Consider the following 23070-nt stretch of genomic DNA (forward strand, 5'->3'; position numbering starts at 1 on the left):
GTGTCACTTCCGTTCTCACTTTTTGTTGTTACTTTTCTTTTCTCTTTTTCACTTTATTTAGCAGCACTTCCAGTGTCATGCTGAACAGAAGCAATGAGATAGACATGCTTTCTTTTGTCCTTATGGTGAAAGGACTCAATATATGATCATAAATTTTAATTCTGTTTGATTTCCCTTCTATTTGAATGGAATTTATTATGAAGAGGTGTTAAGGTTTTCCAATATTAAGATGAATCATTTTATGATTTGCTTATTTCCATATTATTTTAATAACTTTGACTCCAATTTATCCACCAGAACATTAAGAACAGTTTATAAAGGGGCTTGTATAGCAACAGCTTCAGGGACACAGGAACAACTTTACCCTCACAGCTCAGTAAAATTATTGGTGAGTGTAGTAATTTCTTCCTTATATTTGAAAGGCTATTCACCAATGAAACCATTCGGGCCTGAGATTTTTGTTCATGTACATGGAAATATTTTGTGAAGAAATGCAACTTTTAAAGTAGATATAAATCTACTGATTAAAAGCCATTTTAAAAAGAAATAAAAGTGGTGTTTTTAAGAAATCTGTCCAATCAAATTTATCATCGTTTTAAAAATATTCCTTTATTATTTTATTGTATTAATATTCATTCTTTCATTTCTAATATTGTTACTTTATAGTACAGTATATTTTCTTCTTGACTATTTTTGCCAGTGATCACTTATTTTTTCAAAGGGCCTACCTTTGACTTCATTAACTTTTCTAAGATTCTGTGATTTTGTTGATTTTTTTCTCATGTTTTTCTTATGCCTCTCATGTTACTTTGGGCTTGATTCTCTTTTTCTACCTCATCAAGATAGAAGCTCAGATCATTGATTATAAACTTTTTTCCTAGTATAAGCAAATTAAGTAGCTAAATTTTATTCTAAGCACAACTTGGGCTATATCCCAAATTTTGATATGTAATATTTGTAATATTATTAAAAGTTGCACATATTTGTTAATTTCTCTTTATATTGTTTCAATTTTTGTAGGTTCTTTAGAGGTAGTCTGAAAATGTCAATTATAACAACTTGGTTGATAGTGTTGTTCAGAGTTTCTACATTCTTAATTTCTGGCCACCACTCCTGTCAATTAGTGAAAGGGAGTGTTGAAATTTCCAACTATGGAACAGAATTCCCTTCAGTCCTATCAGTGTTTTCTTTGTGTATTCTGAAATCCTATTATTGGGTGCCTACACATTTGTAGCTGTTTTTGCCTTCCTGATGAATTAACTTTTATCTTCCAGATGAATGGACATTGTGAAATATCCCCCTTTATCTCTGATATGCTCTTTGCTTTAAAGCCTACTATAATATGCCCACATAAACATGCCAGCTTTCTTATGCTTACTGTTTACACAGTATAGACTTCTTTTACATTTTCTTTATATTTAAGGTGTATCTTTTATTGAAAGCCTATAGTAGGGCCTTACTTTTTTTATATATGTAATAGTCAGTCAATTTTTGCTCTTTAGAGTATTTTATGCATTAGCATTTAATATAATTTTGATATAGTTGGATTTGTTTGCCATCTTGATCTCTTGCTATTTGTTTTCCACTTGTCTGTTCATTTGTTCTTCCTCTTTTCCTCCTTCCGTTCTTTTTTTCCCTCCCTGTTTCTTTCCTCTATTGCTCCTTTTGTGTCTTTTAGAATAATCAAATATTTTTTAGCATTCTATCTGGATTCTTTTCAAATATACCTACCTCAGGATTGTAATATTGTACCGTGTTGTCCAATGCCTGAAAACAATTTACTTGTATATTTTATCATTGAGAGAGTGAGTCTTATAATGAGTTACCCCGTAATGGTTAAAAGTAGAAGTTTTTCACCATGGTTTCTGAAATGGATATTTAATTTTTATAAAATCATCTTATCATGTTAAACTGTCAGCAACATACATAATGATTTGAGTCATAAAGACCAGACAATGAAAGACTAGCCAGGAACCCAGGATCATGTTACAGGTACTGGGGATGAGATGCTGGACTGAAGAGGCAGTGATAATAACTGAAAACATTTTTTAAAGAGTGACACAGACAAGAGAAAATTTGACCATAGTTTTGAAAAGAAGCTTGCAGAAATTTAAAAGAATATCAATATTTAGCAATCAATTGGCGATAGAGTTTGAGGACATCTGAGAATGTAAGAAAATTTCTGTCTCCAACATTTAAGATTATGGAAAACAATATAGAATTGAGAAGATAAAGTTGGGAAAGAAAGAGGATTTAACTTGGGGTCACATAAAATTAAAGATTTGAAAAAGAAATCAAAGTGGCTATGTTGAAGGTTCAGAGGAATGTGGAATTAAGAGCTCAGATGACTGGTCAGGGTAGAATGAATAGATTTAGGTTTTTCAGATTTTGTTTTCTCACCTAAGGAATGTGACCAGTGAGAGACCCCTAGAGATTGAGTATGGAGAAAAGAAAGAGTGACCCCTGGACAGAATATATGATGCTGTTGGATCAAGGAGAAAGGGGAGGGAGACCAGTGGATATAACTATGGAATGGCGTCCTGGGCCCCAGAACTCCAGAGGTAATGAAGGAATGAATGACCAGGAGACAACAAGAGAGATCCTACATCTTCCATAGTGAGATTTGTCTCATTTTTCATCTACTTCATTTGAATAATAATCAGGAGGACAAGCTCTGAAAGCCTCTGCTAAGTACCTAGTTGTGAATAGCAGATTCCTTTGAAATGTCTCTGTAATGCTTTCTAGATCTTTTCATTCAAGGGATGTCAAAGGAAAGCTGGGGCTTGGTCTTTAATTCCATTTGAATGAATTTAGAAACACAGCAAAAGTCTTTCATTCACCTTCTACTCCTGGGTCTTTCCATAAGGAAGATGCGCGCTGCCTTATGTTCCTGGATTTTACAGTTATTTATGGTTTAGATATGCTATCCTTAACATCAGCTTTTTGGAATCTTGTAACAACCTAATAAGGTAAGCAACACAGGGCATGTATTTTTAGCCTGCAGGTGTTGTCCAAGATAGAAAAAGAGAAGCCCACACTACTCTCTTCTTACTCTTGCTCTGGAGTTCTATCATTAACCCCCAGAAACTCTCTTAATTCTGCACTGCAACAGAGAAGATAATGTATTTTAATAGAGGAAGAAAAGCTTATTATTTCCCAAACTATGCATAAAGTTTTTTCTTTTTTAAAAATATGTATACTTTTTTTGAACTTTCTGTATACATGAAATTTTTTTGGAGTCTTATTCTGTCTCCTTGGGTAGAGTGGTATGGCATCATAGCTCACAGCAACCTCAAATTCTTGGGCTTGAACAGTTCTCTTGCCTCAGCTTCCCAAGTAACTGGGATGACAGGTGCCCCCACAACACCTGGTTAATTTTCTATTTGTAGTAGAGACGATCTCGCTCTTGGTCAGGGTGGTCTTGAACTCTGGAGCTCAAGCAATCTACCCACCTCAGGCTCCCACACTGCTAGGATTATAGGTGTGAGCCACCACACCTGGCCTCTGTAAAATATAATTTTCATCCCAATTGTCATTTATTCTTTAGGCTATGAGAATGTCATACATTTTGCTTACATTTTATTGTGCATGTTCATATCAGCTATGTCTGATGTCTTTTATTTGGTTTCCAGGTAACCTGCATACACAGAGTAGTTCCAATGATCACCCAACTGTCCTCCAGCATGGGCGACAGACAGAGCAAAGCTCGGTCTCTAAAAAAGTAAAATGAAATAAAATTAGAAAACAAATTCTTGGTTGCTATTAAATAATCCTATTTGAGAAGTGGTGCTGGTACAAACTATGCTGTCATTTTTACAAATTGAAAGAATTGTGCTACATTTGGTATGAGTGAGGCTAGAGACACAAAAGATAACAGTTATAAATACAGGCAAAGTACAAAATGTGATCTTGCCTTTGAGAAGCTTATTTATGGAATAGTTGCTGAAGCGAGACATACACATCTGAAGCAATCACTGAACAAAAGATGTTACAACAATAGCTGCCATTTATAGACAACCAAGTATTCGTAGATGTTTTACTGACATTATTCATCTTATTCATCACCTCAGTTTTTTATCATCTTACACTAACCCTACAAGTAGGCGTTATCCCCATGATACAGATAAAGACACTAAGTTTCCAGAAGTTAAACTGACTAACAAGAGTCACACGACTAATAATAACAGTGATGGCCACCACTTAGCAAGTACCCACAACGTGTGGCTTCAGCAGGAACATAGTGACGGATTTGAGACACAGGAGCTGCGACTGGAGGCCAGTCCTGCTCTCACGTTGAAGATCTGAGAGCTGCATTCTCATGGCCGTCATACCCTCTGAAGGAAAGAGCCAGAATTTTAACTCAGAATTTTTCACTAAGTTTTCAGAGAGTCATCATTAGCTTTATTTGGCCATTGAGCAAAATGAGATTCATCATAGAGCCACATGTACAAACTGGCCCTATGTGTTTTTTGAGCCAAAGCATGTTTGGAGCTCCCTGTAGAGTCCTTGTATCTGCATATTCTGGCCCATTCTCATGTCCATTCCAAACACCGTGAAGAATTAGGGTGTGCATTAGCTAAGAATGCTGGCTAAATGTCTGCTTGATGAGCCAGACAATTCCTATTGTGGGGCAGTGAGGAAAGTGGAATGAAGGTCTCCACAATATTATTTGTCATAGGCTTCCATTGACATTGTTATCCCGAAATTCATCAACGATGTATCTGTCAGTGCCAAATGCATTAGCGATGAGAGCTGCCTGCATGCATTCGATGTAAAATTAAACCCAATGTGAAACCAAAATGCATCGAGGCAATATTCTCTTAAAAGTCTTGTGTTTCCCACTGGCTATAGTAGCTGTGGAGAAAATCAAAGCAACTATGAGAGAAGGGAGGGTTTTGAGCAACAGAAGAGAATCTTACAAGTAGTGACATTCCTGATATTATCTTTTTCCAACTAAACTAAGGTAAGTCTAACAGCTATCTCCACAGTCATTGAGGGAATTGACCTGAATAAACTTTTGAAAGATAAACATCTAATTTTTAGTTATTTTCACATTTGGCCATCCCTTTATTGTTCAGATTTTGGGCATATTAAATAGAGGAAAATAAATCTTAGAGCAGTATTTCTTTGCTGCATTCCTTGGAAAATTTCGATCATAGTATGCTTAATGGATGTTAATCAAACATTAAAATTCTAAAGACAAATGAGACTATTGAAAAGTAGATTAAACCAAGAAACAGTTTTGATTGCAGGACTAAATTATGTCTTAATTTTGAAAGTTAAGATTCTCCAAATAAGTTACGTTTATAGCATTTATATATTTATGCGTATATGAAGTCTATGACTCTCCAAACAAGTTATACATATACATACACACACACACGTGTAGTCCATGACTCTCCAAGAAAGCCATATGTAGTATACACACATACATATATAGTTTGACATATTTACCCATGAACTCTTTGACAAATAGTATTTTATCACGTTTTATAGGACAGTGTAAAATGCTGATTTAGAGTTATAAATCAATATAAACTATAATAATATATACAGCAAATATAATACATATATATTTACTCTGAGTACTTTAGAACAAAGGTCTCTTTTTTCTGTTTTGGAGACAGGGTCTTGTTCTGTCTCCCAGGCTGGAGTGTAGTGGCACTATCTTAGCTCACTGCAACCTCAAACTCCTGGGCTCAGGCAATCCACCTGCCTCAGCCTCCCAAGTAGCTGAAACTATAGCCCTGTACCACCACTCCTGGCTAATATTTTAGCAAGGTCTTGCTAAATTGTCTTCCCAGTTTAGTCTCAAACTCCTGGCCTTAAATGATCCTCCCTCCTCAGCCTCCCAAAATGCTGGGATTACAGGTGTGAGCTACCATACTCATTTAGTCTCATCTTTAAAGACTGAGAATTTCCTGGATTTAATGTCTGCTCTTTATTTGGTCCAATATTCTTAAATGCATTAGGGCAATTCCGCGTAATGTCAATGTGGAACACGGGGGCAGGCAATATTCATCAGGGGAGGTGACGTGGAAACAGGTCAAAGAAATAAAAGAACTCTTAGAGGATCATTAAGACGGGTCCCCAAACCAGTCACACTTAGGCAATAATTATAGTTAATAGCATGAGTCTTGGATAAGGAAAACCAGGTGGGCACATCCCCATGAGAAGTTCCTGAAGGAGGCTGTTTGGATAGGACTTGCCACTCCTTATGAAGGGGAACACAGAGACACAGACTGCTCTTGTCTGGGTGTGTCGCCCTTATAAATCCAGATTCATAACACAGGAAATGAAACAAAGGCAGTTAATGAGCTCTAGATCATGACTGCAAAAGGCAACCTGTCATGACTAGTACATTCTCGTGCTCTCTCTTGGGGCTCTAGTTCTTCCAGTAAGCAGTACTGTGATGGCCATATAGCTCTCTTCCCTGCACCATTGCAGGGCCCACACCCTCTCGGGCTTGGCCATTTCACAAAAGAGCCGAGTCTGCTCCCATGCAGAAGCCCCAGCCTCACCTGCCAGTAATTGTAGCTCAGAAGCCTCAAAATGCCAATCACTCAGCAGAAACTGGAGCATCTAAACTGTCATAAGAAACAACCAATTATTATTTTTTAATTTCCCTATTACTTTGCCATGAGATACAGTCCTGGATTAAGAACATAATACACTCTCCAAGCTTACATTCAGAGAGGAAACATGAGGCAGGATGGAATGAAACCAGTGCAGAAAGATAGGCTACGAAATAATGAGTCAATCTGGTGTTGTCATTAAGATTAAATAATGTATCCATTTACTCCTTCATCCATTCATGTATTTGACAAACGTTTATAACCACCTCCATGCTAGGTCTTGGAGAGAGACACAAGAATTAAACTGTTTCTCTTTTTAAGGAGTTAAGTCTGTTTTCAAACTTTGGAATGCATATGAACCACTTGTAAGGATGGTTTAAAATGCAAATCCCTAAGCTATTCCCTTCCCACCCACCCGTAATAGATGCGCATTCTCTGGGGCTTGGGCCAAGGTGGAGTCTAAGTCTTCTTTGTTTATGGTAATTATGATGTTGTGGTCTATGTACCCTACTTAGAAACACACTATTTAGGCACATAGCTGGCAGAGGACCCTATGGAGTCTGAATGGAGTGAATGGGAAAGCATAAGACTTCCAGCATTTCCTCTAGAGTCAGGCAACCCAAGTTCAGATTCTGCTTCCATGACCATCTGTTTGACTCTGGAGAAATTACTTGACCTCTATACATCTCAGTTTTATCTTAAATAACAAGGATAATACTTCCTGTCCCTCGGAAATATTTTGAGAATCAAATGAGATAATATGTATCTGACACATAACTTGGTACATAATAGGTGTTTCATACTTAGTTATAATTATCGCTTTTGTTTGTGGTATTAGTATAGCTGCATTATAATCTGCCAAAATCAACCTATATTAATCTATATTATTTTCAAAATGTTACATTAATAAAAACATATTTGATATATATAGTTCATATAGTATTAGTAACATGTATATATATTAATACATATAACCCATAGAAATAGTGACTTTGACAAAAGCCAAGGGAGCAATTCATGAAACTTTCTATAAACAGAACAGTGACAGCATTGTGTGAAAAATCCTTCCACTCCCTCAGGGGTGAGACACCATCTCTCTCATATTGGGTAAAAAGTACGACAGATTAGCAGATACAGAGTATGTTTTCTAACAAAAGTGGAAGATCTACATTTTATAAAGGTGGCAGTAAATGGGGGCTCTTCTGCACTTTAAAATGAGAAAATCATCAACTATTCTCCATCTAGATATAACCATAATTGAAATTTGGTGGGTGGTCATTTTTTCCTTTTTATAGTTTCATCATTGACCTCAACATACATGCACAACTTACATTCTGCTATTTCCCTTAACATTACATAGTAATTTTCACGTATCATACACAAAATTTGATGACTTATTCCTTCTCTCCCATAATTTCACTAATCTTATTTTTAGAAAATTTACATAACATATCATAAGGAATACTTTACATATGGTGCTTACATATATGCATGTATGTATATACATATGTAATTTTTAGGTGGATTCCTGAAAGTAAAATTACTGAGTGAAGGATATAAATAATCTAACTTTTCAAGGCATATTAACAAATTTGCTTCTGTAAAGATTTTGACAATGCTCACCCTCACCATCAGCAAAAAGGACCAATTTGTCTGGTAACTAATGATATTAAGTGTGCTTTGGTTAATATATTGGCTATGATGTGTCTTTTTCTACAAATGATATATATTCTTTTCTTTTGTCTATTATCTACTGGAAACTCCTTTAATGCTTTTCTCTTCCTTCATTGGTTCCTTCGTTCCTTCTTTATTTTCTTCTTTCCTTCCCTATTCTCTTATCTTACTAAAATAATGGTTTCAGAGTTTTCACAGCATAAGTCTTAGATAATTCAATATATTACTTGTTAAAGCACAACCTAGAAGTATATTTCTTCTCTCTCACAGTAGTGTTATAAGAAGATTACACCAAATTTCACCTTGTAGAATCTCTTTGATGACAAATATATTAACATTTATTTTCCCAGGTAGATCCCCAATGTGGCAGCTTTTAACAGCAGCATGTTGGATGCTTCTTCTTGGATCTATATGTGGTTCTAAGAAAAGGACCACCACAAATCCTGAAGCTAATATGAATATTGTAAGTCATTAAGAAAAAACATCAAACAAGGAATTATTGATTTTTCATCATTTTATATTCAATTGACATGCCTGCCTAATTTTCAACCATTCCTCCAGTGACTAAATCTGTGCTTCCTCCCCTATTTGTTATGGCCAACTAATTCAAGATTTGAAAGATCTGACCCAAAGTAGAGCAGCAATAGTCTATTTCTGGGTGGTCTGAGCTACCACCTAATCGTGGCTTTCTGAAGTTTCATGAGTTAACACTGATGATCTTCATAGAGTATCCTTGAGTTCTGCCTGAGGCTTTTGGTAGAGAGGTTTCTTTGGGTTTGTGAGCTCTAGCTGTATACTCCTTTTGGTTTAGTAAGTCAGAGTTGATTTCTGTTGCTTACAATCAAAAAGTACCCTAACGTGGAAATTCATACCAGACGTGGAATAGAATAGTGCTAGGCAGAAAAAAAAAAAAAAAAGGCAGGTGACAAATGTCCACTATGGGCTTCATTCCAGTGGACTAGGTCTTACTCCTGTCTTCTCTCAGCCAAGCTTGTGTTAGAATCTTGAGAAGCATGAAAATACCAAAGATTTTTTAAGTCTTTTCTTATTCCTCTCTCCAGAGTATTCAGTAAGTACCCCTGATACTTACTGGTACTAAGTCTACCACACTGCTGAACTCAGTCCGTGAATACATGTCCTCAAATCAAATTTCCTTTTCCTCATAATATTCACAGACATTATTTCCCTATTATGAGTGATTTTTGGCTTTTAATCTTTCTAATAATGTTAATAAAAATAAAAACATCTATAGAGCATTTGTTTTATGGTAGGCACGGTTCCAGGTATATCACATATCCTCACAACTTTTATGAGAGGATGCTATTACTACCTCCAATAGTACAATAAGGCATAGGTGGTTAAGTAACTTGCCCAGAGTTACACAGCTAATTAAGAGGAAGAGTGATACTTCAATGCCATCAGGCTGTCTGCAGGGCCTGGGCTCTCAGCCACTGCTCTGGGTGGCCTCATAATGTATACAGGCATCTCTGACATGGGCACAGGCATAACCTTATGAAAAGGCACAGGCTTTAGAGTTTTGGTATTAATCTTGTCTTTGTTTCGCCCTCACGTATAATCCTGGAGAAATTATTCATCTTCTTGAATTTAGTTTTCTCAACTTTCCAATGGTACAATTCTATCTCAAAGGTCGTTTGTTAATGCTGCAAGTGATGCAAACCCCTGTGTGGAAGATTACCAGTGAACACAAGTCCCCCACTTTCTCGTGTATCTGTTAGTGAGGACCTACTGTTGACCACTGTAGACTCATGCTCTGTTCTTTCACCTTTCTCCCTGTGCATGGGGCTGAACTCTAAGGACCAGGTCAATAAGCTCCCTTGAACTTTGGTTTTCAGTTCATTTCAGCTACTGGAAATCTTGAGCAGGAGATAAGAAGGAAAGGGGAAAGTGAGGCCAAGTGTTTTATTGCCCTCACTCCTTCACTGTGAGGTCAGCTGAGACTGGCTGTCCCCTTCAGGATCCTTGTAAGGGCTTCCTCCCATCGTCTTTCAGGTCTAAGTTTGCTAACAGCTTACTCACGAGCCATAGGGCACTACACTATCCCCTGTGGTTCCCCTCATTAGATGACTGTCATTTTTTGTCAAAACACTTTGAGAGTGAATTAGGGTACATTACTAAGGCCAGGCCAACAGGCAAAACCAGGAACCGTCCTGAGCAAGCCAGGGTGCAGGGTTGCCTCACCCTGCCTTACCGATGCCTTTGTATGCAACCCTTCTAGAAATTCTCCCCAAATTCTCCTCATATTTCCTACCACATGCTGTCCCAACATATGTGATGAACAGTAGATTGCAATTTAAAGTACTATATATAATGCATGTATGAATATTACGAGATTACAATGTGAAGGTATCTATTTTCTCTTTCTTTTTTAGAGCCAGATTATTTCTTACTGGGGTTATCCTCATGAAGAGTATGATGTTGCGACAAAAGACGGTTATATCCTCGGACTTTATAGAATTCCTCATGGAAGAGGATGTCCCCCCCAAACAGGTATGACTTATTTTGTTATGAAAGGAAAAATGCCCAAAGCAGAGAGGCTTAGATGTCCTGGGTGGAGCAGGGCAGCTTTTGTTCTGAAATAGGTTGCACTTCCTTTCATTGGAAGAGGAAAATCACAGCTCCCACCCCTTTGTTTAATTTTGCTTTTCTTTTATCTTTTTAATTATAGGTTCATAACAGTTTTATATCTTTGTAGGGTATGTGATGTTTTGATTAAGGCATACAATGTGAATTAATCCAATCAGCTATTTGGGGTATCCATCACCTCAGGCATTTGTCATTTCTTTGTGTCAGGAAAGACACAAAGACACTTTGTGTCCAGTTCCACTCCTTTATTTTGAAGTATATCCTAAATTACTGTTGATTATACTCACTTCACTGTTCATCCTAACCATTTAAATATGTTTTTGTGCCCACTAACCCATTCCTTATAGGTTTTCCAATTATTTGGCCTACAGTGGTTCATGGTCTCTAATGATCCTTTGTATTTCTGCAGTTCAGTTGTAATTGTCTCCTTCTGCAACTCTGATTTTATCTATTTGGGTCTTCTTTTTTTGTTGTTTTTTAGACAGAAGCTCACTCTGTTGCCTGGGTAGAGTGCCCTAGAGTCAGCCTAATTCATAGCAACCTCAAACTCTTGAGCTCCAGTGATCCTCTTGCCTGAGCTCCCACGTAGCTGGGACTACAGGCACCTGTCACAGTGCCTGGCTAATTTTTTTTTCTATTTTTAAAAGAGATGGCCTCGTTCTTGCTCAGGCTGGTCTCAGACCTGAGTTCAAGCGATCCACCTGCCCCAGCCTCCTAAAGTGCTTTCCTAGCTGGGCACCAGCCACTGCTCCCAGCTTATTTGGGCTTCTCTTTCTTTCTTAGTCTGACTAAAAGTATGTCAATTTCATTTACATTCTTGAAAAGCCAACTTTTGTTTCATTGATCTGCTTTATTGTTTCAATTTCATTTATTACATACCTGATCTTTTTATTTCTTGACTTCTAGTTCGGGGTTTCGTTTGCTCTTAATTTTTCTAGATGTTTGAGATACAACATTAGGTTTTTGTAGGAAGCCTTTTTTTTTTTTTCTAATATATGCTTATTGCCATAAACTTTTTTCTTATTACTGGTTTTAATGCACCCCATAGGTTTTGGTATGTTGTATTTTCATTTTTGTTTTGAGAAATTTTTTAATTTCCTTCTTAATTTGTGCATTGACCCACTGACCTCAGGAGCATACTGTTTAATTTCCACATGACTGTTTATTTTCCCATGTTCCTCTTGTTATTGATTTCTCATCTTACTCCATTGTAGGCAGAGAAAATACTTAGCCTGATTTGAATTTTCAATACTCTTTGTGGCCTAACAGTATGGTTTATGCTTGAGATTGATCCATGAGCTGAGGATAGGAACACATTCTGCAGCTGTTGGAGGAAACATTCTATAAGCGTATATTAGGTCCATTTGGTCTCTAGTGCAAGTTAAATCCAATGTTTCTTTGTTGATTGTCTATCTGGATGATCTGTCCTATACTGAAAGTGGAATGTTGAGGTCCCTAGTGATTATTGTATTGGCATCTATTACTCTTGTTAGCTCTGATATTTACTTTATCTGGGTGCTCCAGTGTTGTGAGCATATATACTTAGATTGTTATATCCTCTTGTTGAATTGACCAACTCCTTTATCATTCCATAAGGACTTTTGTCCCTTTTGACAGATAAAATAGCTTTCAAGACAAAAACTAACAGAAGTATAGCTATTCTTGTTCTTTTTTGGTTTCCATTTGCATGGAATATCACTTTCCATCCCTTCATGTTCAGTCTACCTGTGTCTTTATAGGTGAAGTGTGTCTCTTGCAGACAACATATGGGTGACTCTTGTTTTTTATCCATTCAGCCATTCTATGTCTTTTGATTGGAGAGTTTAGGTCATTCACATTCAGGATTGTTATTTGTTGTGTGAATATGTATTCGGACCAGAGTCGCAGAGATGAGACCAGCAGTCACAATGTCTCTGAAGAGTAGGGGCTACCGCTCTCTCAGGCATGTAACACCTTAGTTGATTTCTCACACACTTAGAGACTTGCATGAAACAAAGTTCTGCACGTACACACACTGAATATGCACTGACTGGTATCAGATGGTGTCTAAGATTAGCACACAAAAGAAATGACAAAGCTATAAACCTGTAACCCACTCAGCTGTAAATAACAGATTACTCATCTATGAGGAGCAGATGTAACCTTTAACATTACTGCACACCAATTTGTCTTGATTTTCTACTCCCAGGTCTCTTCCAGGGAGTCCCAGACTTTTCGGACTCTGCCTTCAGAGCCTGCCTCCTCCATGAGTACCCTTCTAAACACTTAGAGGGTCTTCACAGGAATTTCCCCTCTTATGAACTCAGAGTTTCAAGTGTAAATTAATGGTGTACAAAATTACCTTGCAGCTACAGTTATTGGTAGGTAACGCTTACTTCTGCCATTTATTACTCGATTGTTGTTACTTCATTTCTGGTTGTTCTGTGGTCCTTTCTTCCTTTGTTAAAAGTGATTTTCTCTGGTAAAATGTCTTAATTTCTTGCATTTTTCTGTGTCTGTTGTAGGCTTTTTGTTTGAGGTTGCCATGAGGCTTTCAAAAAATATTAACATAACCAATTATTTTAAGCATGGCAACTCTAATAACAAGTAAGCAAAGAGAAATCTAACAGAAATTCTAGACTTTAAACTTCACCCCACCTCTGCTTTTTAATTTTTTGTTGTTTTCATCCATATCTTTTTATACTATAACTTTCAAAAAACCTATCAAAAATAACTACAACATTCTATCTTCAAAGCTTCCTATTCAAGATACCAGTGGTTTATATAGTACAATTATAGCAATAGCATATTCTATATTTGTGTACTCGCGGTTACTAGTTAATTGTATACATTCAGGTGATTCGTTATTGTCCATTAATATCCTTCTCTCTCAGGTTGAAGGAATTCTGTTAGCATTTCTTGCAGGATGAGTCTGGGTGAAATGCCTCAGTTTTTGTTTTTCTGGGAAAGTTTCTCCTTCATACTTGATTTTTGCAAAATATTCTAGGTTTTTTTCCTTCAGCATTTTAAATGTCAGGCCACACTCTCCCAGCCTATAAGGTTTCCATTGAGAAGTCTGCTGCAGACATATTGGAGCTCCTTTATATGCTATTTCTTTCCTTTTCTCTTGCTTCCCTTAGGAACTTTTCTTTCTAACTTTTGGAAGCTTGATTATTAAATGTCTTGAGATAGTCTTGTTAGGGTAAATCAACCTGGTGTTCTAGAACCTTCTTGTGCCAGAATATTGATGTCTTTCTCTAGGTTTGGAAAGCTCTCCGCTATTACTTCTTTGAATAAACTTTCAACCTCAATTTCTTTTTTTTCTTTTTTTGAGACAGAGTCTCACTCTGTCACCCTGGTTAAGTGCCGTGGCATTTTTCTATCTCCTCTTTATAGCCAATAGCTCTTAGACTTGCCTTTTGACCTTATTTTTAGACCTTGTAGGTGTGCTTCATTCTTTTTTCTCTTTGAACTGTGTGTTTGCAAATACCCTGTGTTCAAGTTCACTAATTCTTACTTCTATGTGGTAAATTTTGCTGTGGAGAGATTGTGATCCATTTCTTAGTTTGTCAGTGGAATTCTTAAGCACTAGAATATTTGCTTGATTTTTTAATTATTATTTCAACCCCTCCCTTTTCTTTATCATTTCAATCCCTCTTGAGAGGCTCTCGAACCCCTTCTCTCTGTTGTCTGGAAGTTCATTGAACTTTTTTAGGATAGCCAGTTGAATTATGTGCCAGAAATGTCATATATCTCCATCACTCCAAGATTGGTTAACGGTGTTTTAGTTTGTTTGGTAAGGTCATGTCTCCCTGAATGTTCTTGATGCTTGTGAGTATCATCAATATCCGGGCACTGAAGAGTTAGGTTTATTTTAATCGTCACAGTCTGGACTTATTCAATCTCATCCTTTTTTAGAAGACTTTCCAGGTATTGGAAAGGAATTGAGTATTGACATAAGTCTTTGTTTGCTGTAGCCATTATCAGCACTGGGGGTGGTCCAAGCCCAGTAATGACTCTTGCAAATCCCTGGTGGGCTTGGGTAAGACAGGGGAGTATTCTCTAGATCGCCAGGCAAAACCTCTGTCTTCCCGCACTCTCAGTGCAGGGTTGCTGGACTTGGTGGCGAGATGTCATGATACTTCTTTGTGACTGCCAGTGCCAGGTTACACCTGAAGTCAAGCCAAATCTGAGCTAAAGCCCATGGTGATCATTGCCTGGCTACCTGTGATAGTTATTCAAAGCCCAGGGATTCTTCAGATAGCAAGTGGTGAAGGACTAAGTCCTCCTCTCCAGGATATTATGGGTCCTTCTAGACCCATGTGGGTCCAGAAACTAAGACTTGGACTCAGGACTTCAGGAGTGTACTTAATACTTTATTTTACTGTGGCTGAGCTGGTACCCAATTACAAAATAAAGTTGAGGTGTCTGTTTGGTCTCTCTTTCTTCATAATTGTGTCCTCCTTCCCAACACAAAAGAATGCAACAAGTTCTTACTCTGGCAATACCATTGTCCAGTTTTGAAAACCAGAAACCTAACAGTCCTTCTAGACACACCTTTTTCCTTACCTATCTGCAGCCAATCACCAATATCCATCAATTTTGCCTTCTAAACGTTTCTCTAATCTGCAAACTTCTCTCAGCTTCAATATCCCTCAAAGCCAGGTTTGGATATAATGTCTTCAACTACTACAATAACTTCAAATGGGTATTAATCCACTATAGTCACTTCTCCACTCAAGTAAGCATGATTTTATTTTGTTAAAGTAAATATGACTAAACGTGCCCACCTAGAGGGAGCTTCTCAGCTCAGATCCTTCTCAAATCTGTCTAGGTAGACCTGTCTGCCTCCACGCCAGCATCACCATGTCTATCAGGGTGACCCATAAACCTTACAAAGTGTCAACCTCTGACCCCAGGGCCCTCAGCAGCTGCTTGTACATAGGTGCACCTGGTGCCCACATCAACTTCTCAAGCTTCTCCCAGGTGGGTTGCAGCTTCTGGGGTAGCCTGGGCATTAGCATGGATCTGCATGGGGCTATGACAGAAGTAGTGTTATGGGAGCATCACAGCTGTCTGGTGAACCAGAACTCATTGAGCTCCTTTAAGCTGAAGTGGACCCCAACAGGAGACGGAAACTCAACAAGGCCTCCTTCATCAAGATGAGGTTCCTGGAGCAGCAGAACAAGATCCAGGAGATAAGCAGAGCCTCCTGGAGTAGAAGATAGCAGGGAGCAACGTGCGCAACATACTGAAGCGCTATCAGCCAACATGTTCAGGAGCTACATCAACAACCTTGGGCAGAAGCCAGACCTGCTGGTCTAGGAGAAGCTGAAGCTGGCAGGGGAGTTTGGCAAAGAGCAGGGGCTGGCTAAAGATGGAGCCCTGTGCTTGGAAGCTGGGGTCTGAGTCCTCTGAGGTCCAGCAAAGCAAACAACCTCTGCCACTATCCCGTGGAAGGCAGCTGTGCAGAGGAGCATAGCGGACAGGACCCCGTAAGGCCCTCACACCCTTCACCAGGGGAGTTTACATGGTGCCAGCAAGAGGTACTCCCTCTTGCCCAGGTCCCTAACTGAAAGCCAACTCTAATTTTCTTCCTTAGTTAAAATGTTCAGTTCTATGTTGGGAGTAGGATTTTGATAACAAATTAACAACTCTGCATTCTGTAAAACACTACTTACAACCTTGCATTTTGCTTTCTAACGTTTCGAATGAAATGAAGCAGGGCCTATAGAATGTAGCATAGGTTAGCATACTGAATCTGGCATTCAGTAAAAGGTGACATTTGCTAAATGTTTATTTTGGAAAAAACCTTGACGTTCTCTAAGTAGATGCTTCCTGAAGAATACAATGTTACTAATATGAAAAGCAGTAACTGAGTTAGCATTTATTGTGCTTGAAAGTCTCCTATATATTTTAATTCTCCTTGAATCCTTATAACCATCCAGTGAGGTAGCATTTGTTATTATTTCCCACTAAACAGATAATTAATCCTTTTGTGCTTCAGTGAAACTAACACATACCAGAATGTATTTTAAACCAAGGAAGTCTTACTCTGGCACCTCCATAACATAAGACGTTATATATAACCCTTTACAGATGAGGAAAAATACAGAGAATAAGTAACTTGCCCATGGAAATAGCTTGTAAAGGACTAAATCCCAGGTTTTCCTGACACAAAACTTTATCTCTTAACCTCTCTTCTACACTGCAGGAACATGGGAAAGAAATTTTTTTTGTAGATACTGAGGAAGTTCAGACGTGAAATTCTGATTGCCTGTGTTTTGCAGCTTCGAAGCCTGTTGTATATTTGCAGCATGGGTTAGTAGCATCTGCCAGCAACTGGATTTGCAACCTGCCCAACAACAGCTTGGCTTTCATTCTGGCAGATACTGGTTATGATGTATGGTTGGGGAACAGCCGAGGAAACACCTGGTCCAGAAAACACCTGAAATTGTCACCCAAATCATCAGAATACTGGGCCTTCAGGTAAAGAGAAAGCTACTAATAAATGAAGTGGGGACATTGGTCATTTTTAGGCATGAATACCTGTTGAATTTTCCTTCTCTGTCCAAATGCACCCAATGGAATCAACAAGAAGGAAAAATCTTTCTTGCACATCCATTCATGGGCTGATGGGCCTTTGGGTTGAATACTATTCAGTCATAAAAAAGATAGAGACTTTACATCTTTTGTATTTACCTGGTTGGAGTTGAGCAATTGTTCTTAGTAAAGTTCTTTTCCATCACATGAATAGAAAATCAAGTATCCAATGTGTCAATGCTAATGAAACCAATAGAAAAACAACTACAGCCACACGGGAGAAAAACTCAAGTGTATTCAAGTGGGGGATAGGAGATAAGAAAATGGAAAAGGAGAGGGAGGGATGGGTAAACTCTCACCTAATGTGCAAGTGTCAGGGTACACAGCACACCTCCCGCATTAAGTGCTCAACTACAACTTTACCTTAGAAATGCAAAAATGTAACCTTATCATTTGTATTCTCATATTAATCTGAATTTTTTTTTTTTAAAGTCTGTTTCTACCCAGGCTTCCTTCACAGGCTATGATGAAATGCCCTTATTATTGCACTGTTTGCTTTAAAACCCTCAGCTTCCTTCCTGGTATCTAGGTGTGTGTGTTTGTACCCTGGGGAAGTAAGGAGAAAGCTTGATCAAAGCATGACTAAAGATCAGCCCTGGGGCGTGCGATCTGCTTCAAGGACCAGGCCTACCTGGTCGCAAGGATAAACTCTTGCACTTGCACAGGAGATAAGAATCATGTCTTTTTTTTTTTTTTTTTTTTTTTTGAGACAGAGCCTCAAGCTGTCCCCCTGGGTAGAGTGCCGTGGCATTACAGCTCACAGCAACCTCCAACTCCTGGGCTCAAGCGAGTCTCCTGCCTCCGCCTCCCAAGTAGCTGGGACCACAGGCGCCTGCCACAGCGCCCGGCTATTTTTTGGTTGCAGCTGTCATTGTTGTTTGGCGGGTCCGGGCTGGGGATTCGAACCCGCCACCTTAGCCGCCAGCCACGTACACCTAAGAATCACATCTTAGAGGTCATGAAAGCCCTTTCTTCCTTGGCCTCATTGCCTGGTGTCTTTCAGAAAGCCATTTGGCATTTCCTATTTCCATACCACAGTGTGGTTGTATCATTGCATCATCGCAAGTAATGAGACATTTCCTAGGTGAGTAATTCCTAAACCATATGCAGTGTCAGGAGCACCTGAGGCCATTGAGGAAATGTGAAGATTACCAGGCTTCTTCCCTGAAAATTCTAATTCAGTTAGTATGGGCTGAGGTTGGCAAATAATTTTGCTTTATTATTTGGGTTTTTTCTTCTATTTTAGATAAAAAAAGCAATTACCTGGAATGTTTAAGTTTAGTAAATCTGTTATAGAATTAAGTGAAATATGACTAATCTTACAGGAAAAGAATCAATAGGTCTTAAACCAGATTTTTCTTATTACAGTTTCTTGAAAATATTGATTCTTTTATCTTCAAAAGTTGCATAGATACATGGGTCATATAGTGACTCTAGTTTAACAAATTTATGTCTGCAATGAACATGTTTAAATATTCCAGGCCTACCAATCAGATGTCTTTTTCAATTTTGTTGTTCCTTCTCTTTGACAGTTTGGATGAGATGTCTAAATATGACCTTCCAGCCACAATTAATTTTATCCTAGAGAAAACTGGACAGGAGCAACTTTACTACGTGGGCCACTCCCAAGGCACCACCATAGGTATGTTTGGGGCAGATGTGACCAGAGAATGTCTGGGGTTCTCCACATTCACAGAAGGGATCAGTGTATTTTCTGTCTGTACGGTCTACTTTAGAGACTTGATTTGGGAATTCATTTCCTCTGGGTTCTGAAGTATAAATAAAATAATGATGACATCAGGAAATCTTTCCCTGTTACTAAATTTGAAGGTTGATAAATAAGCTTGAAAGAGAGAATTATTCATTTGCATACCCAATAAACATTTGTTAGACACTGGGCCAGATGCTGGGAAGGCAGAGATACATGTGGTATCCATCCTTCCCTTGAAGATCTCAGTCCATTGTAACGTACCATGCATCTTACATACATCCCCTTGTTGGAAACTGCAAACATCTGAAACCATGATCATCCACATGTACAAATGGCTGCATGGAGGAGTCCTTTCTCACGGAGACAGCACCAAGTAACTCTTACATTGTACTTATATATTTAGTGAAGGTTATACATATAAGTTCATATGAACTTAACCTTTATTAGAATCATCCTACAAGGATTTTATTATCCATATTTATAAATTGAGAAGACTGAGATTCACACAGGGGAAATAAAAAAAGTGGGCAATTTAAGAGAATGTCACTTTCTTGCCCTCAGTAGAGTGCCATGCATCACACCTCACAGCAACATCCAGCTCCTGGGTTTAGGCAATTCTCTTGCCTCAGCCTCCCAAGCAGCTGGGATTACGGGTACCCGCCACAACGCCTGACTATTTTTTTGTTGCAGTTTGGCGGGGGCGGGGTTTGAACCTGCCACCCTCCATATATGGGGCCACCATCCAAAATCAGTGCCTTTTGCAGTTTTTGGCCAGGGCTGGGTTTGAACCCGCCACCTCTGGCATATGGAACCAGCGCTCTACTCCTTTGAGCCACAGGCGCCGCCCATGCCCAAGTTTTTATACAACTTAGAGAATGGAAGACAATTACAGCCCAGTTTTGTCGGATATCAAAGACTATGATCAAGCTGGAATGACCCTTGGAATTCTTAGATATGCTCCACACTGGATATTTAAACCATCACTTCATAATTCTCTATAAGTATACTTTTAGTACTCCCTGAGGGACAAAAAACTCCCCTTATTCTGAATTAGTCAATTTCACCCTTGAGGAATTTAGACATTCTTCTCTGCAAATATTAATAACTTAGTCACCTTTTGTTTTTAATATAGCTACTTTTATCATTTAAAATGAAAAAATTGTTTTAAAACTTGAATGAGCGTCTTCTTCCCTTTCAGCCTTCATAGCATTCTCTACAAATCCAGAACTGGCTAAAAGGATTAAGACATTTTTTGCACTGGCTCCAGTTGTCACAGTAAAATACACCAAAAGTCCTATGAAAAAATTAACAACTCTTTCCAGACAAGTAGTCAAGGTACGTGATTTCTCAAGTTTAAATTTGAAATAGAAGTAGCTTGCATGGATTTCAGAAGACAAATGACATTTTTAAAACTTCTGAAAATGTAACAAAAACTTTAGGGTATTCATGTAGGTTTGTTGGTATTGTATAATCTTACTAGCAGGACTCGGGGAGCTCCTGTGATGATCTTATGGTCTTTACCTATGTATAGAAGGCTTTTCTTCATATCACCCCTCAGTTATGCTAAGGCAAGAGCTATCTTGATTTCTTAGATTTGGTAGATTAAATTTCTCTTGGATGAACCCTAATTTTTCAGGGGCAGTATTGCATAGTAGTTAGGCTCATAGCACAAAGTCAGACAGTATAGGTTTGAATCCTATTTCTGTGATTTGTTAGGTAAATGTGGTCATGTCCTTAAGCATGCATGCTTCATCTGTACTGTGGTAATAATAATAGTATCTATTCATAGGGCTATTGTGAGCATTGAGTTAATATAGCAAACCCTTCAAAACCAGGGCTTGCACATTGTAAGCCTTTAATAAACGTGAGCAATTGTTTTTACCATCATTATTTTCACAGAACACACCCTTCCCTCTTCACTAAATGCCCAACCTTGTTTTATTTCCCATCACTTCTCAGGCTTCATTATCCCAGCTCCCCAAAACTCAGGAAATACTATCAGCCCCAGTTAGCTAAAGGTAATGACCTGATTACCTGGGTTCTCCCATGTTAATTGCCTCCCATGATGGGGATTATACTGTTCAGTGATTTCAATGAGAGCGGATAAAAACAATTCTTACAGAAGCCAGAAGATTCTGATTGAGAGCCGAAATTAGCTTAGAGTAATGTGAGTGCATCTCTCTGCAACTCAGACAGGTAGCAGAGAAAAACCACCCGAAAAAAAATGGGAAATGCTCACATTGCTCTGTTAGTCCTTGGGCCTCTCATACCCTTGAGATCAATCTGTCCAGGTCCCACAATGTTAAGTGAACACTGGACATTTCACTAAATTATTTCAGTATTGCCATGCAGTTAAGAGATATTCCAGGATGGTGGGATCTCACCATTCCCCTCAATTTGCATAGCTCTGCTTCAAACTTCCACATGCTTGAATGTGTGGGAAGTGGTGCAACTCAAGTCAATGCAACACAACTATATCTAGGAGATGCTGATTGAAAATCCTGGCATCAGGACACAGCTGTCTGTAAAGGGCCCTTCAACCAGCTGGTATGACTGAAAATCAGGGTATACATGAGAGTAATAGGAGATTCAATATGCAGAGAGTAGGGCAGTGGAAGGTGGTTACGTCATGTGAAGAAGTTTAGACTTTGTTCTGTTACTGATGAGATGCCATTGAAGAATATTAAATAGAAACATGGCTTGATCACACTTGTAATTTTAGAAATATTACCCCTTATAAATTATAACTCCAATGTAGAAGCTTTAATTCCAATGGAGGACCTACCAAACATGACCCACGGATTTTTTTTTCTCATAACACAACTGGGTACATTAATGCAATCATGGTGTACAGTGTGCTGTTTTCATATACATTTTGAAATATTCTCATCAAACTGGTTAACAAACCTTCATGTCATTTTCTTAGTTATTGAGTTAAGACGTTCATACTTTCACTTGTACCCTTGTAAGGTAAACCATAGGTGACCTCACCAATCTCCCTCCCTCCTTTCATCCACCCCCCCTCACCTTCCCCTCCCACCCCATTCCCATATTCTAAGGCTATAATTAGGTTATGACCATCCTATAAAAGCCATGAATTAGTTTCAAAGTAGGGCTGTGTACATTTGTCAGTGGTGTTCACTATCCCGCTTCTGGCACCACTTGTCAGGAGCCGAGACTGGCCAGGCCTTGGGCCCAGCTTTGGCAGGTTCCGGACATGGACCACTAAGCTCCCTTGCTCAGGAACAATTTCTTAGGTGCTTGAGGGCTATCTACTGTTAGCTGGAGAGAGAGAGATAGAGTGTGTTTTAGAGAGTAAAGCAGTCTTCTTAGAACAGATAGATCTTAGTCTTTAGCAGAGCTTGGTAATCTTCGGCAGAGAGACGCCGTGCTGGCGTTCTGCAGGCAGGAGAGGAGACAGAGTCAGTAAGCTTGTCCCTGACAGAATGCGCATGCTCCCGATTGCCTTCTCCTCCAGCCTAATATAAGGCTGAGCTTGTGCCTCTTAACCCCACAGGTGTAGCGACTGCCAATTCACCACTGCTCTCATCTCGCGAGCTCTCTCATGCTTGTTAGAACTAAATCTCTCTCCATGCCCTTTTCACCAAGGTGTTCCATTACAGGTATTTCTTATAACTCTCACTCCTCCCTCCTAGCCATAGGCTATACAGGCTGCTACATTTCCCCCCTTTTTTATATACAAACAAAATAACTTTTAATGTGGTAAGGGCAGTTCTTCCTGTTATCTAGCCCTTTTCTTTCTAGGCAAAAGATGGTAATTATCAGTTCAGAATTCCAGGTATGGGCTCTTTAAGTGAGGAAGCCCAACACAGATGTAAACTATTAGCCACTGCTAGAGGAAAATGATTGTGATGTTAATTCCCTTAAAGGTCTTTTTAAATGGAGAAAACTGAAATCTTTCCT

The 23070-nt window shown here is 38.6% G+C and overlaps 1 protein-coding gene across 1 annotated transcript in view; it reads left to right on the forward strand.

Moving 5' to 3' along the window:
• The first annotated feature begins 8610 nt into the window (after window positions 1–8610).
• The window catches only part of LIPK (lipase family member K), a 29560-nt gene continuing 15100 nt past the window's right edge, over window positions 8611–23070 (forward strand). The window contains exons 1-5 of the mRNA XM_003783682.1: window positions 8611–8712; window positions 10640–10757; window positions 17123–17321; window positions 18968–19077; window positions 20345–20481. Coding sequence (XP_003783730.1) covers window positions 8611–8712; window positions 10640–10757; window positions 17123–17321; window positions 18968–19077; window positions 20345–20481 — 666 coding nt within the window. The remainder of the gene's footprint in view (window positions 8713–10639; window positions 10758–17122; window positions 17322–18967; window positions 19078–20344; window positions 20482–23070) is intronic.

The sequence above is a fragment of the Otolemur garnettii genome, unplaced genomic scaffold (genome assembly GCF_000181295.1).
Source record: "Otolemur garnettii isolate 467f Iridium unplaced genomic scaffold, OtoGar3 scaffold00008, whole genome shotgun sequence".
NCBI classification, from domain to species: domain Eukaryota; kingdom Metazoa; phylum Chordata; class Mammalia; order Primates; family Galagidae; genus Otolemur; species Otolemur garnettii.